The sequence below is a fragment of the Rattus norvegicus genome, chromosome 3, assembly GCF_036323735.1.
Source record: "Rattus norvegicus strain BN/NHsdMcwi chromosome 3, GRCr8, whole genome shotgun sequence".
Lineage (NCBI taxonomy): Eukaryota > Metazoa > Chordata > Mammalia > Rodentia > Muridae > Rattus > Rattus norvegicus.
Window position 1 is genome coordinate 148806522 of NC_086021.1, and position 17398 is coordinate 148823919.

Consider the following 17398-nt stretch of genomic DNA (forward strand, 5'->3'; position numbering starts at 1 on the left):
AAGAAGACCTCAGAAGATGGAAAGATCTCCCATGCTCATGGATTGGCAGGATTAATATAGTAAAAATGGCCTTTTTACCAAAAGCAATCTACAGATTCAATGCAATCCCCATCAAAATACCAATCCAATTCTTCAAAGAGTTAGACAGAACAATTTGCAAATTCATCTGGAATAACAAAAAACCCAGGATAGCTAAAGCTATCCTCAACTATAAAAGGATTTCAGGGGGAATCACTATCCCTGAACTCAAGCAGTATTACAGAGCAATAGTGATAAAAACTGCATGGTATTGGTACAGAGACAGACAGATAGACCAATGGAATAGAATTGAAGACCCAGAAATGAACCCACACACGTATGGTCACTTGATTTTTGACAAAGGAGCCAAAACCATCAAATGGAAAAAAGATAGCATTTTCAGCAAATGGTGCTGGTTCAACTGGAGGTCAACATGTAGAAGAATGCAGATCGATCCATGCTTATCACCCTGTACAAAGCTTAAGTCCAAGTGGATCAAGGACCTCCACATCAAACCAGATACACTCAAACTAATAGAAGAAAAACTAGGGAAGCATCTGGAACACATGGGCACTGGAAAAAATTTCCTAAACAAAACACCAATGGCTTACGCTCTAAGATCAAGAATTGACAAATGGGATCTCATAAAACTGCAAAGCTTCTGTAAGGCAAAGGACACTGTGGTTAGGACAAAACGGCAACCAACAGATTGGGAAAAGATCTTTACCAATCCTACAACAGATAGAGGCCTTATAGTCAAAATATACAAAGAACTCAAGAAGTTAGACCGCAGAGAAACAAATAACCCTATTAAAAAATGGGGTTCAGAGCTAAACAAAGAATTCACAGCTGAGGAATGCCAAATGGCTGAGAAACACCTAAAGAAATGTTCAACATCTTTAGTCATAAGGGAAATGCAAATCAAAACAACCCTGAGATTTCACCTCACACCAGTGAGAATGGCTATGATCAAAAACTCATGGGACAACAGATGCTGGCGAGGATGTGGAGAAAGAGGAACACTCCTCCATTGTTGGTGGGATTGCAAACTGGTACAACATTCTGGAAATCAGTCTGGAGGTTCCTCAGAAAATTGGACATTGAACTGCCTGAGGATCCAGCTATACCTCTCTTGGGCATATACCCAAAAGATGCCCCAACATATAAAAAAGACACGTCCTCCACTATGTTCATTGCAGCCTTATTTATAATAGCCAGAAGCTGGAAAGAACCCAGATGCCCTTCAACAGAGGAATGGATACAGAAAATGTGGTACATCTACACAATGGAATATTACTCAGCTATCAAAAACAACGAGTTTATGAAATTCGTAGGCAAATGGTTGGAACTGGAAAATATCATCCTGAGTGAGCTAACCCAATCACAGAAAGACATACATGGTATGCACTCATTGATAAGTGGCTATTAGCCCAAATGCTTGAATTACCCTAGATACCTAGAACAAATGAAACTCAAGACGGATGATCAAAATGTGAGTGCTTCACTCCTTCTTTAGAAGGGGAACAAGAATACCCTTGGCAGGGAAGAGAGAGGCAAAGATTAAAACAGAGACTGAAGGAACACCCATTCAGAGCCTGCCCTACATGTGGCCCATACATATACAGCCACCCAATTAGACAAGATGGATGAAGCAAAGAAGTGCAGACCGACAGGAGCCGGATGTAGATCGCTCCTGAGAGACACAGCCAGAATACAGCAAATACGGAGGCGAATGCCAGCAGCAAACCACTGAACTGAGAATAGGACCCCCGTTGAAGGAATCAGAGAAAGAACTGGAAGAGCCTGAAGGGGCTCGAGACCCCATATGTACAACAATGCTAAGCAACCAGAGCTTCCAGGGACTAAGCCACTACCTAAAGACTATACATGGACTGACCCTGGACTCTGACCTCATAGGTAGCAATGAATATCCTAGTAAGAGCACCAGTGGAAGGAGAAGCCCTGGGTCCTGCTAAGACTGAACCCCCAGTGAACTAGACTCTTGGGGGGAGGGCGGCAATGGGGGGAGGGTTGGGAGGGGAACACCCATAAGGAAGGGGAGGGGGGAGGGGGATGTTTGCCTGGATACCAGGAAAGGGAATAACACTCGAAATGTATATAAGAAATACTCAAGTTAATAAAAAAAAAAAAAAACATCCTTCAACAAGTATTTCCAATCTTTTCTTGTAAGCAATTAACTGTATTTTGTATGTGCACAGTGGGCAGGCCACTGGCTGACTGCCCTCCTAGAGCAGGATGAACAGCGCTCGCTTTCCATATTTTTCCGTACGTTTCTCATAGGCTGATAACGAGCTATCTGTAAATATGCTCAGTTCTATGTTAGGATATTGAGGTTAAACACCATCAGTCTAGCACACAACACTGTATTAAGCACCACACTGAATGTCTCCTGTGCACCAGAGTCCTTAAATGCCTGCACAGGTATGTACGACATCTAATACCAATTTCTTATAAAGTTGAGTTTAGCGCAGCAGCTTGTAGCTGGTAGAGAGCACAGTGTGGATATCACCTCAGGTCCTTGAAGGGTGACAGTTGAGAGTAGTCTCGAATACATTCATGTCTATATGAGGGTCTTTGAGGGCTAGGTCTGTTGTCAAACACCACAGATGTATAAGTGGCAAAACAAGTAAGCCTGGATAAGCGTATGCCTTTGGACACTTGTTCAGCTAAGAGTGGCGCCTTGGTGACAGTTTGTGGCAGTAGAAGTCAACAGGTTGCACCCTCAGCACTAAAAGTTCGTCCAATATCTGTGTATTGAAATGAAACAAAAATAAGAAGAGTCCTTATCAGCTGCATGACGGTGTGGAATGTGGGGGAATGGTGTCCACATCTCTAACAGAAACCACTTGCTCTCCCATTTTAGATTACTCTTACCTTGCCTTGGTTCGAAAACTTGAATTTTTTTCTTTCCGTCCATAGAGCGGTACTTACTCAAAAGTGACTAAGCAGGCAGATTTTCAAGCTCCTAATTCACGTGTACATGAGTCTTTAGTCCTCTACTTCAGCGTTAACTTCCGATCCAATCACAGAAGGTGCTGGTTTTTAATGGAATCAGCTTGGTACTTCCTGCCAGGGTGGCTGTTTGCAAGGAGAAGCGCCAGCTCAGACTGCCTACAGGCAGAAAGCTGTCTCCTTAGCTAAGTAAGAACAGTTGCCACTGCTTCAGGCTTTGCTTTGTGACAAGCAAGCCAGATAGATACATGGTCTTCCAGGGCCCTTCTAACAACACATCTCTCTAGGTCTTACCTTACAAGAACCTCATCATGTTTGCCTTTGTTCCTGTGAGGAGCAACAGGTTGTGTAGAGATTTGGTTCGTTTTGGGGAGTCTTGTTTTCCCGTCTCCCTTTAGAGAAGAGTGCACGCGTGCCTTCATTACCTCACTGATACTGGGGGTGTGTTGGAAAACACACTTAGCAGTAGACACACTTAGCTCAGAAGACACAGCATTTCTTCCTAACACTGTTTTCATCAACATTGGATGTTGGCAGGGAGTGCCTACACTCGTGAAGTTATTTCACCTGTCAGGGGCTCCTCCACCCCACAGGAATGTTAACACCACACACACACACACACACACACACACACACAGAGAGAGAGAGAGAGAGAGAGAGAGAGAGAGAGAGAGAGAGAGAGATTGATTTACTATGAGTTTCCCAACATGAAGCTATGATTTGGAAAGGAAGAAATTGAGTTCTTTTCTCCTCATGTTTGTTTATACACGTACTTCCTAAAGGTCAAACATAGGCTAACTTTGTTATCTCTCTCCCCTAGTGGATGGCTGTATTCACAGAGCTGCCGGCCCCTGTTTGTTAGCCGAGTGTCGGAACCTGAACGGCTGTGAGACCGGACATGCAAAAATCACATGTGGCTACGACCTCCCTGCAAAGTGTGAGTACAGCATGCCTGAACTTCGTTTCAGAATCATCTCAGAGCACCAACCTTGCCTTATTTTTTTTCTTTCAAAACAATATCTAGAAAAGGATCCCTGTAGTGGAATTTAATTAAAATATACTTATAGTCAAATGTAGTGTGTAGGTTCATGTTTATTTGTATGATTAAGTCTAGAAAATTTTAGTTGTTCAGTTCTTTAACAGTGTCTCTGAAACAGAAAAATAGAAATAGGAGGAAAATATACGTTCCAGTATTTAAGCACCACCAGTGACAGCTTCTGGAAATGATGCCAATTTCTCATTCCTTGTTCGGCTTTCTTGATTGTGGATGTGTTTAGAGCAAAGGAGATCAAAGTGATGTATTGTGTTTTCAGCTGCCATGTAAAGGCTGATTGGCAATTACAGCCCAGGCATCTGTCACCCTCGGCTCTCAGGAGAACCGAGTGGAATGCAGTTGTCAGTCTGAGAATGTATTTGCTCTTCGAATGTGGAATGGTCAAATTTTCTATTATATTTTAATAGAAAAAAATGCATTGCAATTGACTGACCTTGTTGCTTCAGTGTTTAGCTGACTGGCGTAGGGTAGTATAGAATAAAAGATGAGAGACGGGATTAAAGGTATTCCTTTTAAAATTATATAATTTCCAGAGCCTGGAGATGGAGGGAGGGGTTGTGCTATACTATTAAGGTGTGCATTGGGCTGGAAATTGCGACTCCAATTTAATCTCTGTACTTGCCTCTTAGGATACTGCTTGATCTATGAACACATTTTATGTGAAGGCAAAGCTACTTTTGTTTGTCTTTTATTAGTGAAAAAACTGTGAACTCAGAAGGTACAGCATAATTTGTGGGATACCATTGGTTTCTGAACGGATAGGGTGTATAGAAATGAGCTACCCAAGGCCATCTGTGAATGGTGACATAGAGCACTTTATTTTAAAGGAAAATTTTAAAAGCGTGTGTTTGGGTGGGGGTGTGGGTGGGGGTGTACAGTGGTGTTGAGAGTTCTCACTTTGACCCGTAGAAATCAAGGTCTTGAGTATTAAAGGTGATTTCCTTCTGGGATGATACAGCCCATGTTGACAAATGTGATTCTTTAATCTGTCTAACCTGATGCTACCTGTCAGATGCAGCTGACCTGTACCATTGTGAGAATGAGCAGATCAACTACTTTAAGACCAAGTAATACGTGTGGTAGTCTTTTAAATTCACTGTTTTCTCTGTATGAAAACAGACATAAAATTCTTCCACTCTGGGCTTTATGAACACGGATAAGCTTGGAATCTTTACACAGGATGGAGTAAAATTGATGGTTTAAGGATATTATCTAAGAAATGTGGGAATCTTTTTTTAACTTACTTGCTATTTGACATGTTTGTGTACAAGATATTCCATTCCCATTGATGGCCATTCAATTGATTTCGAAGTTATTCAGAATTTGCATAGTGTCAAGCATCAAGGGACAGGGATCAGTACCTTGGATGATGTAGATGTCTGTGGATGTGGTAGAAGTTGCCATATTCAAACCCTGTGTTTGAGCTTAAGTATGGTATGTGGCTTTGTGGTTTGAGCAGAAGTATCTTGAAGCAAGTGCATCTTGTGGACCAAGACACTGGAAATGGAGAATCAGCCTACAGGACTCAGCATGGAACTCCACTGAGCTGAGATCCTAACTCCAGTCCTTATATTGCAACTGAAGGAAATGATTTCATGTCAATTCAACACAAACTGAAGTCATCTGAGAAGAGGGAACCTCAACAAAAAAATTATCTTTATAATATCAGGCTACAGACAAGCCTGATTGGGCATTTTCTTAATCAGTGCTTCATGTTGGAACACTCAGCCCATTGTGGTGGGGTGACTCCTAGACTGGTGGTCATGAATGTTATAAAAGAAAAAGGCAGGCTGAGTAAGCTCCAGGGAACAAACCAGTTAGCAGCACTCGTCCATGGCCTCTGTATCATCTCCTGCTTCCAGGTTCCTGCCCTGATTCCCTTTGATTATGAATTGTGATATTGAACTGTAAGCAAAATAAGCCCTTCTCTTCCCTAGTTTACTTTTGGTCATGGTGCTTCATCACAGCAGCATTATCCTTAACTAAGCATCTCTAATAAAGAATCATACCGTGGAATAGAAAATAGAAGTCCAGCATGGCAGCCACCTCATAAAAATCAGACATGCGTTATCAATGAGAGTGTCTTGATATTATGTGTACTTTAAAAGATTAATGATCGATAGTAAGACGGTAAAAGGAATGTGAAATTGAGTAACGATAGCTCACACTTGTATTGCACTTTATACTGTTTCCCAGTACTTTCCCAAGGCCTTATATTTTAAATTATCCTTTATAAACATTGTGTGTTCATTTTCCTTTTCCCTATCCCTGAGAGATAGTTTTCTTTCTCTTCAATTTGGTTCCTCCATTTTAAAGTCATTAACAATCCACAGATGTGCTTTTGTAGTGAGAGAATGAAAAGGGAGCTCATTACATACTGTTTGGGTCATTTTCCCCTCCATATTTAATAATTCGGTGACAGTTTGACAGCAGAGACTAGCTCCTATCTGTCCTCTGAGACAGTGGGTTCATCATTATAGGGGTACTAAAGCCAACCATCCAGCCACGAGTGATGATATCTTCATGCACCAGCAATTTGTTTTGAAAATGATTTTGTCTGGGTTACAGAAAATATTGGTCATTTTGGACTGCTTTCTGCTTTCCTATGCTTCCTAAATTAATTTATCCACAAATGGTTGTATTTGAATTAATTATTCTTGTAGTCTGTGTTTGGTGCCTTATCATGATGGCTGGAATGAAAAGCCCCTCGTTGTTTTCCCTTTCCTTCACTGCCTGAATGTTTGAGTGGTTGCTTTCGACACAAAACTAACAATCACTTTTCTCAAAAGAAGTCATGGGTGGCAAGAATATTGGCTGGAATTGCACTGAATGCTGTTTCTTAGGAAGTGGACCAAGGGCTTCTTATGTAATTTCAACAGAAGGAATGGTCCCTTCTGTGAGATTAGACTTGCGTTTATATTTGTAATCAAATTACAGTGTGTATCTCTGTATAGAAGCTTTTTAACATGAAGGGGGTTTAAATCTCTCTGTTGTAGAACTCAGTCCTCCATGCCTAACAGCCATTGCCATTTTAAGTAGAGAAGTCATGATAAATCTACAACAGGCTCTCAAGATTGGTCCTGTGGACTGTGCTTCATAGTAGGAGGGTGGGGAGAGTCATTAGATGCCCGCTTGAGATTCCATCCACTCTCCTATATCTTCTTCCAAGCTGTATAAAATTCTGTTTGAGAGCCTCCAGAGGATAACCACAGAGAGCTGACTGAACTGTGAGGGCCATCTGTACAGCCATGGGGGTGTCCTGTCATCACTTTGTTGCAGTGAGGCTTTTTGGTGATTCCCCTGTTCTTAGACTGTCTAAGCTTCTAGAATTTTGTTCACGTGTGGCCAAGAAAAGTTTATCCACTGCTGTCATTCTTATATAGTGTCCTAATTTTGTGGTTCCGTAATATGAAAGAATGAAGTATCGAATGAATGATTTTGTTCAGGACCTTTTCTTCTGGAAAATGGTTTATAGCGTTTTAGCTGCAATTCCTTCTTCTCAAACCTTCTATCTTGCGATTCATTTTGCATGGTGCTAGTGGGTTTATGTCCCTTATTTCAGTTATAGCAAGTCTGTGCATGACTGAGACCTTCTTGTCTGCTGTGGCCTTCTTCTGTATGTTCTCATAGGTTCTGTTGCTGATCCTCAGTCCTAGAGACTACTATCTCCTTGTCTAGAAGTAGCTAGACATCCTCATGCCTTCTTCTCCAATGTTCTTCACACCCTTGTTAACTGTATCCTCAGGTGTTGTCTTGGCTGATGCAGTTATCTTTGCTCCTCTGCATCGTTTATATTTGTCTGTAGCATGTTAACTTCAAATATAATATATTATTACTTCTGTTTTTGGTAATATCTCCCCATAGCAGAGGAAGGGTATAGATTTTGGAGTTGGGATCTATTTCCTTTGTTTTGTTATATCCATACAGGTTCTAAAAAATGCCCAACACATAAAGAAGCTTGAAAGGTATTTCTTGAGAAAATTAATAAAAATAAACTCCAATCCTTTGACACCTTATTTTTCTTAAGTAAAGTTAAACATCTGTTATTTTGCCTTTTTTTTCCTCTGGAGCTGAGGACCAAACTCAGGGCCTTACACTCAGTTAAACATCTGCTAACCTAATTTTATTTGGCTTCCCACAATGTCCTGCCATATCTTAAACCACTTAAAATGTCTTGAATGGTATGACTTGCTCCCAACTTGATTCTATGAATCTATGTAAGCTTGTCATTGTCTAAAAAGCTAACTCTTTGATCTTTCCCACTTATTTTTCAGACTCAACTCAGGTAACACCTCTGTTAGGAATGATACTCTTATCACTTCAACTACAAGTGACCTTTTTTTCATTCAGTGTATTGCATGTTCACACTTTACATGATGCTTTCGTTGGCTTGTCATACACATTTCATAGTTGTGTATATATAGACCTAGAAGACAGCTTCATGTCTTGTCCATATGAGTCACCTCCCTTGTTTTATAAGATAGAATTTCTTATTGGTTAAGAGTTCACTGAGCAGGACAGGCTGGATGACCAGCAGGTTCAAGGGATACCTCTGGATCCAGTCCTCCAGTGCTACACCATTGCATATCATCACAACTGGCTCTTTTTATGGCTAACTGGTCCCAAACTCAGGTCTTGATTGTGTGGCAAGTACTTTACTCTCTGAGAAGTCTTCCCAGCACCTTCTAGTATTACAGACACTAGAGAAACACCTGTCAAATGAATGATTAAAACTGGAAAACTGATACTGAATTGATGAATGCTTGAACATGAAAGAAAAGTTGTACTAATATTCCTAAAAAATAGAATTAGTGTCAATTTTTCATTGCATTTTAAAACTATTTCAACTTATGCATAGTTCTAAAGTCTCCTAAGAAATTTACTCTTAATAGTTTCTCCTGAAGAAGTGAAAATAAAATTCAGTTGATTTTCAACATAACCCATGTCTATTATATTTTCTTAGAGTACTCCCAAGTTCTTTCAGGGTTGAATAAGCATCAAAGATAAATATAAAAATATTAAATCAATGTGTATAATATTTTTGTATCTTTCATTTATTTTTTTAAGGCATCAAAGAGCAATGTTCAGATCCAACTTCTGGTGTTACATTATTGATTTCAAGGAATGCCTACGATGGCATACTATAACATAATTTGGTTGAATGAGTGGTATGAATTAGTATCCTCATTCTATTCCCAGGTGCAGAAATAATCTGATGATAGTAGCTTAAAGGGTACTGTTGGTAGTAATTAGTACTTCTCTGGTGCTCTTCATCAAGAAATGGTAGCATGTTGAAATACAAGGTTGTCAGTTCTTTGAAATTTTATGAAGATGCAACATGACAAGTAAGGATAATTTATTTCCAACATAAAGAAAGATTCAGGTATAGAGAAATCAAATATGCTGTTACCAGTAACAAGCGAAATCCAGAGTAGAGCCTTGATTGTAACCAGGAATCATGAACTAAGTGGAGTATCACTGACAGTGAGATCCAATCCTGCTATCTGCTTTTGTAAATAAAGTTTTATTAGAAACCAGCTATGCTGATTTGTTCTTATATTGTTTATGACTGCTTTGGTGTGACTGAGTTGACTAATTCCTGCAGGGGTATGATTGGCATGTCTGAATCATGTGCTATCTAGTCTTTGGTGGTTTATTATGACCTACTTTGTAACAAATTATAAAGGCATAATTTATTAAAACATTTTTAATTTTATTAAGCATATATAGTTGATCAGAGTTGACAAAGCAGAAAAATACCTACCTGCTATCTATTTCCTTATATATTGTGCCTCAAGTAAATGTGTCTTTAGGAGGATTATCTGAGCCTCTTCAAATCTTTCATGTATCTAGCCCATCTTGGAAAAAACTATCTGATGAGAAAAAACTTTTTCTGTATTGAACTGGAACTAAGAAGTGAATAAGTCAAGTCTCTGTCGGGAAAGTCAGTTAAAAACACCAGAGTTTGGGCCACAAACCTCCATCCCCTGCCTCGTCCATGGGGCTAGCTAGTGTGCTGAAAGGGGGTCTTCAGGCCTGAGGAAATTTATAATTGGGAGTAAGCAACTCAAAAGGTGGTTCTGAGTTAGTCCACTGCGGAAGTGACCTGATTTCGGCCATCCCAGCTGTCCCAGCAGGTGCTTGATTGTGAAAGCAGTGAAGTGGGCATGCTGGGAAGAGGGCGACTCTGCAGCCTTTGATGGAGACCTGAGGGCTCTCACAAGCCAATTCCATAATTAAATAGCATGGTACTTAAAGAGAAAAAACCGCTTTTGAAGAATATAAAATCATCACCATCCTTCTGGAAGATGAGGATGTGACTGTCTTTCATAAACACCGTTACTGGTTCATTTCCTTAGAACTTCAACTTCCAGTTGAGCCTGTTTTTTTTTTCATATTCACAGTTATTTCCTTATATACTAAGCAGTGAATGTACTTTATTCCCTTAGTGAGCCTCACAATGGATGCAGAATTGAGAAATATTTAGATTAGAAGGTCTTGAAATGCAGTTTCAAAGCGAATCGTCATGCCTTACTCCAGAAAAACTGAGTTAGAAGCTCTGCGGCTCAGTTAACTGTATAACTCTAATGAATGCTCAAGTTTGAGGGCCACTGCCCTATAGTGGAGTAGAATACCAAGCAGCAATCTCACTGCCACCCTCCTGGCTCTGTAACACAGACATCCTTTTGGTTACTAGACTAGGGCTTCCTTGAAAAAGAATTCCAGCATCTTCTTTTCCTTTGTAGTATTTCCATAGTTAGTAATAATGCCTATATTTGCTTAGCTCTTCATTGCTAGTCCTCCCCAACAGTTAGAGTTTAAGGAGGGCAGAGTTACAACAGTCCCATTGGTCTGGCATGCACAGCATCTGTCACAAGAATAGGCTCTTCACACGTATTTTCTGGGAGAATTAGCAATTGCCTATGCGCTTTCTCTCTCATCACTAGGGCCACTGTTAGAAACCAACACAGCCACTCTCAAGGTGGAGCTCCACAGTTCCGAAATCTGAAAAGCTAGTTCTGTTGCTGTCATCAGCACGATATTACATCACCCAGTATGCTTCTTTTTATAAATCTTTAATAAGTTTTACTATTATTAACGAGGGAACAAAAAAAGAGAACTCGAGAACATGGATGTGTGCATGCTGTAGCTTTGGTGTAGTTGTAGAAGACAGAGGCTAGCTTTCGAAGGTCAGTTCTCTCCTTCCACAATGAAGTAAACATGGATTAAACTCGAGTCATCAGGCTTGAACAGCAAGAACTCTTACCTGATAAACCGTTCTGTCGACCGCGAGCATGCCTCTTGATGAAATGTGTTAGCAGTAAAAGTGTAAGAAGACAAATTACTCTAACCTGTGTGGCCACATGTGTATCTTTTACCCACGTTCTCCTTTTTTAGACACAGTGGAATAATACAGGTTTTCTTATCAGGCAATTTTGTGACCAATCTGTTCTATTATTTCTATCTTTTGAAGTTATCTACATTTTGAAAGCAATCAGTACCTTGGTAACTGTTGGACCAGATCGGTGTAGAACAAAGCCTGCACTTCCCACATTTGCTGGCCTTCAGAGGACCCTGGCTAACCTTCTTTTTTTTCTATATGATCAATAGGAAATAACAGTGTAAATCAATTCCAAGTAATAATGTAAATGTGCTCTTGAAGGCAATTCCTGCTGTGAAATAAGTAGTTAGCAGTGACACTGGCATTAACCGCAGAGGGGGTAATCAGCCTGTGGATGTGTTTAATCAGAATTATCAGCTAAGATTAAAAAGAGAGCCACAGTTGTGCGGCGATAATCATTTTCAAGGTTTAAAAGATGAATATGTGAAGGTGTTCTCATAAATTAAAGCCATCAGAATGGCTTTGAGTAATTTAGGATAGTCTGAGGTCAGGAACAAGCAAATAGGAAAGGTTAATCTTGGGGCCATGGCCATTAATGTGCAGATATAGCAGAATACACTTACGGAAGTAAGTAACAAGCACTGAGTTAAATGATTTTCCCCATACATTAAGACGTGCTTTGGTCTGTCACTAACATAAATGACTTGATTAAAAAGCAAGCAACATGGGACAATTTGTACATGTATTAATTATCTTAGCAATTAATCACTAATTTTAAAATCTAAATGTCTGTCCACTTTATGACTTGGTTTAGAAACACTGACAGAGCCAACCATGTACCATGGAAAACATGCTTGATTCCATGGTGTAACACTGAACTTCAAGGTCAATCCATAAAGTCCTGAACTTGGCATTCTAATTACATTGTGATGTCCTTTAACCTCTGAGCATGAGTTTCCTTGTCCATGATTATCTCTGGGTCGCGGCATCTATCTTGCCAGTCTGTTAGGAATAGACAAAGAATGGCATCTTAATAACGTAAGACATCAGAGAATATGACTTTATTGATAGTTTTAAAATAATTGGCATACTTCGTTTGCTTCTTCAACATTTTTACTGGGTGCTTGCTCTGACCTTGGGGGCTCTTCTAGAAAGTAGAGAACTATTGCGAAGAAATCCTGGCCACTTAGACCTGATGTTCAAACTAAAAGAGGCAGACAATGAACATATTTGTACAAAACTGAGGACTCTTAAGAGAGCAGTGGAAACTAGCAGGAGGATAGAGCAAACTACCAGAGTAGAAAGGTGAAGAGGCAGCTTTCCTATGCGGTCAGGGAAGCCCTCCCTATGGATGTGATATTTCGTTGAATGAAAAACCATTGCCAATAAAGATAAAAGAAAACACTTTACCCCTGAATTAAAGTCAGCTTATGGCAGAATTAGAAGGAGGGTAGTTAGGGAATTCTCCTTGTGTCCTTATTCCTTATAGTTGGTTTGTCTTGTCTTTTTCTGATGTCCAGGCATGTATGTATGTAGATAAGTACACACAATCATTCCAGCCTAGCTTTTACCAGAAATGAAGGTGTTGCTGAAACTAATCAGGATCACACAGGAGTTTTAATGATCATTTAAGTGACCACTTATCGATCACCTCATATTTTCACAGCTAGGGAAATCGAAGCCCAGGATGATGGCTTAATCTTTCCCAGGATTTTATAAGTGGCAACACAAGCAATGACCTGGAGTTTATCCCATCACAGTGTAGTGACCTTTTTGTTAGAATGTGCTCTATGATCATGTTAGCAGTGCTATAAGCACTTTATGAAACTGTAGCCATCTACTCAACAAAATAAAACCCACAAACATTTGGAGAAATAAGTTCTCACCTCGCACAGTACACCCGCTGCTTCATTGATGATAGGAATTTTGATAAGTTCCACATCATTGATAAACCATGAGCTTCCCTGGTGATGTTTTTCACAGTAGTCCCTCAGAATCTTATAGCATTATCTGGTATATGAGGAAACATAGAAGTCATTTGTATGACGTAATGAAAATTCTTCATTATCCTTAACTGAGACATGTGCAGTAGCTTTCCTTCAGAGGAAAGACATCTTCAGAAGTAATTTCCACAGACATTAGACAGGCCTGCAAACCTGCTGACGTTTCTTCTCTAGGGGTGTAAACATAATCTCCCACCCCACCCTGAGAGCATCTGGGTCTTACCAATGTCCTTTAAGTGAACAGAATCTGTCTAAAGTGGGGGGAATTGCTGAGCTTACGTTTAAAGTAATGTTGGCTTCCATGTGTGATCTCTCTGTCTTTGCATCACTAACTGCTGTTCACCTAGGGCTGACATGACAAATTATAGCACTCAGTGTCTGTAAACAGCACAAACATTCTGTCCTGCAGAGCAGAGATAGGAAAGACAACAATGTGGGTGTGTGCCTTCTACAGGTCTTATGAGGAAATCCATGCTGGCTTCTTCCAACTCTCTGTGGATCCAGGTTTTTCTTGGGTTAAGGTACATCATTTCCAGTTTCTGTTTTACTCTTTATATCTTATATTCTCTCCCTTTGTGTCATTTCCTTAAGGTCCCTTTTCATGAGATTTAGGGCTCACTCTGAGCCATCTCCCATCTCTAGTTATCAAGATCCTCAATTATATTTATCTACAAAGATTCTTTCATATTTTTCCTAAATATATTCACCCTCATGTTCTGGGGCTCAGAACACTGTCATTTTTTCTTGAAAATCAGTACCCCATAATGCACTCTTTATAAGATGGCAAGTTATATGCCATAGGCAGCGTTGAAGAAAGAAGGAATAAGCTGTGAATCTCGGGCCACCTCTGGAAAGATCAATATGGTGAGCAGCTAGAGCTGAAGCAACAGCGTGAGCTAGAAGTTACATAGCCAAACGTGCATGCAATAGCCATGCAAGTGGCCTTTGCACTAAACCCTCCAGCCTCCATCAAACTTTCAGATGTTTGCATCCCCAAGTTTGACAGCAACACCAAGAAGCATCCTGAGCCAAAGCCATCCTGCTAAATTCATCCAGAATTCTCAGCCTCTGAAACTGGGAGATGGTGTTTGTTACTCAAGTTTGGAACTGCATGTTGAAGCAACCATGACAAAGTATATGAGTCAGGATAAGGAGATCACTAGCCAAGTTGCTAGTCTATATAACACTCTCCTAGTGCTTGTGTCGGGCTTAGGAATGGCCAAACATAAGAGGTAAAATGAAACACATTTAATCAATGACTTCAAACTTAAGAAATGTAGTCATGTCCCTTAACCATAGCACGTCCTTTCCCCATACTTCTGGCATTGGTAGCATAAAGGATAAAAAACTGATAGTGCCATTGAGGGCATTGGAGAGAGGGAGGGGTAGAGGAAGAGAGAGAGGAGGTGGGGAGGGAGACAGCTAAACGGCGTGCAGTAAAGCATTAGAAAGATAGCATCAAGTGAAAACACACTTCTGCTATTACTATTTACCTACTACCCCTTGATTATTGCTTTATCATTGTACTGCTTGCTCAGATGCTGCTCGCTGACAGGGATTGCTGTTCCCATTTGCACAGAGGTGGAAGGGGAATCAGTTTAGCTTCTCCCGTGTGCTGAGGCTACAGGCAAAGCAGACAGCGGTAGATTCTATTTACATTTGTAGCCGAGCTCCTCTGTCTGTTTGCTGCGCCAGGTGCTGTGTTTCCCATTAGCTCCTTCACTTTTCAGCACCACCCAGCACTTGCCCCATTTCTAATCATATGCTATTTGTGAAAGCCCTATAATTTCCTAAGGCCTTCTGAAGCTTTCCTCTTCCTACCTGTGACATTTTGAGGAAGGATTTATTTCTCTTTCTGTGTTTATTCTGCTTAGTGGGAAAAAAACCAGGAGAAAAAGCCTTCACGGTATTTTCAAAGTTCTCTGTAGAATCGTGTCTGTATTGTGCTGGAGTCTGCTTATCCATTTGAAGGTCTGTGTGTGACAAAGGGTTAGCTTAGAACCCCTTCCTCTACAGCTGCTCAGGCCTGCTTTCTTACAAAATGGCACATGATGCCAAACTCTTTTTTTTTCTTTGCCTGGCTTATCGATTGTCTTCATGGCATGATATTAGTCTTTCATGTGACCTAGTATGCCATGTGCACACCCATGCCATCTTCCATCATTCCTGCCCACTCTGCTGACACTGACTACCCTCCTGTACTGTCACATGCTTTGTGAATGTGGAAGTCAGGAATTTAGTTCAGTTTGTGTGGTTGTTTGGGAAAGTACTCTGGGAGATTGTGAGTTTCGCTTTGGAACGGGCTTGATGTAAAGGAGGTTCTGGAATTCCTCCATACAGTCTATTGGTAGGTAACTCAAAGGAATAGCAGAGAAAAGGTAGCTCTGCTTGAAAGGCTAATAAAAAAGGGTCTTCCCTCCATATATCTAGTACATTTCTTGGCTGTTGTTTTCAAATTATACTACTCATTCATCTTCCTCTTGATAATATCCATTGCTTGTGAAATACAATATTGAAATGCAATCCTTACAATAAGCAGGACACAGAACACTGCTTAGTTGGAACAATTCTTTCAGCTGTCTCTATAGTTATAGAAAAGCCAGAATTTTACATCAGGTAGGGATGGATGTCTAAACTTCCTTAAGTTCTCTGTTGTCAATAGTAGCACACTTTCTCCATTCCAGTTAGTTTCTACATTTAGGGACACTGGAGTTTGGGGTAGAAATTTCAAAGTATCTTAAGGCTAGAAAGAATTCCTGCAATTACTCTTAGCAGCCAAAGTTAATTTCTTCCATTAAAAGCTAGGCCAAGGGTTTGGCCCATTTCTTAATCACGTACCTTAAACGAACAAGCTGTGTGTTGAGTAGCAGTGTGTAGTATGTAGCACGTGTTTTGTGTGCCTTTTGGAAGAGAATGGGTTGTGAAACAGTCACGTACCTCATATTCATAGAACTGAGTTAAATTGAGCAGAAATGAGTCAAATGGCTTCTCAAGATAACAGGCATGCATACAGTATGACTGTCCCCGGAAATTACATCATCAGGTTATTCATCTGGGGTTCAGTATTCTTTCCAGATTTTATATGGAGGCTATCAGAGGTAAAATATCTACTGGTATTCACCTTGAGTGAATGTCGTTCCTCTTTCGAATGTCTTTCCCATTGACATGCAGACTGTAAAAGCTATGAACATGGACTTGGAAACTCAACGCTAGGCTCAGACTCAGGCATTGAGTTTGGGCAGGTATTTAAGTTCTCTGTGTCTACACTGCCCACGTGGAGATGGAGCTGATAATCACTCCATCTTTATGTGGATGCTAATATTTTTGAAACATTCAGAGCACTGCTGAATTCCACAAGATTAGCTTTAATTCTGAAAGGTTAGATGTTTTACAGTCAAGTCACTTTGGTGTTCTTATCTAAATCCTCACCCATCACCCTGCATCTTCCTTCCATGGTTTAGTTGATATAATAATCCTTATCAATATCTGAGGTTATTATTTTATGTATTTGTCAGGTTGGGTTGAATATTTGACTCACCGTGGCACACTCTTCTTTAAAGCAAGCACTTCACTCATGGTCGTGACACCATATGCCAGGGAAATGCTCCAAAATATAATGAGCCAGTGAATGTGTGAGAAAGACTAACCCCAATGTGTGAAGGAGCTAACTGGACTTCACCGGATCTCCTCCACTGTTCATGCTGTACTCCTATTAACTGGCTTGGTAATTAGCCAGGAAAATAGCATCAACAAATATCTGGTCAAGCCAACTTAGATATTTGCTGCCTTCCCCCCAAAAATGTTGCAGGCATGCTGCACATCTGTGCACATAATTCCTTGTGGCTTAAGTAATAGTCTCACAATGGAGTAAAGCAGGAATTAAGAAGTGTGGAGAACTTCAGTGTCTCCAGGAGACACTGGCCTTCCTAGTTCAGCTGACAGATTGACAGTGACATCCTTTTCAACTTCTATATAGTATATGTCCAAAGATGATTTCCAAGTTTCATT

The 17398-nt window shown here is 40.3% G+C and overlaps 1 protein-coding gene across 7 annotated transcripts in view; it reads left to right on the top strand.

The window, feature by feature from the left end:
* Nucleotides 1–17398, top strand: part of Macrod2 (mono-ADP ribosylhydrolase 2) — a 2017257-nt gene that overhangs the window by 632701 nt on the left and 1367158 nt on the right. For all 7 annotated transcript variants that reach the window (XM_039106853.2, XM_039106857.2, XM_039106858.2 and 4 more), the window contains exon 5: nucleotides 3812–3928. In XM_039106853.2, the coding sequence (XP_038962781.1) occupies nucleotides 3812–3928 (117 nt within the window). The remainder of the gene's footprint in view (nucleotides 1–3811; nucleotides 3929–17398) is intronic.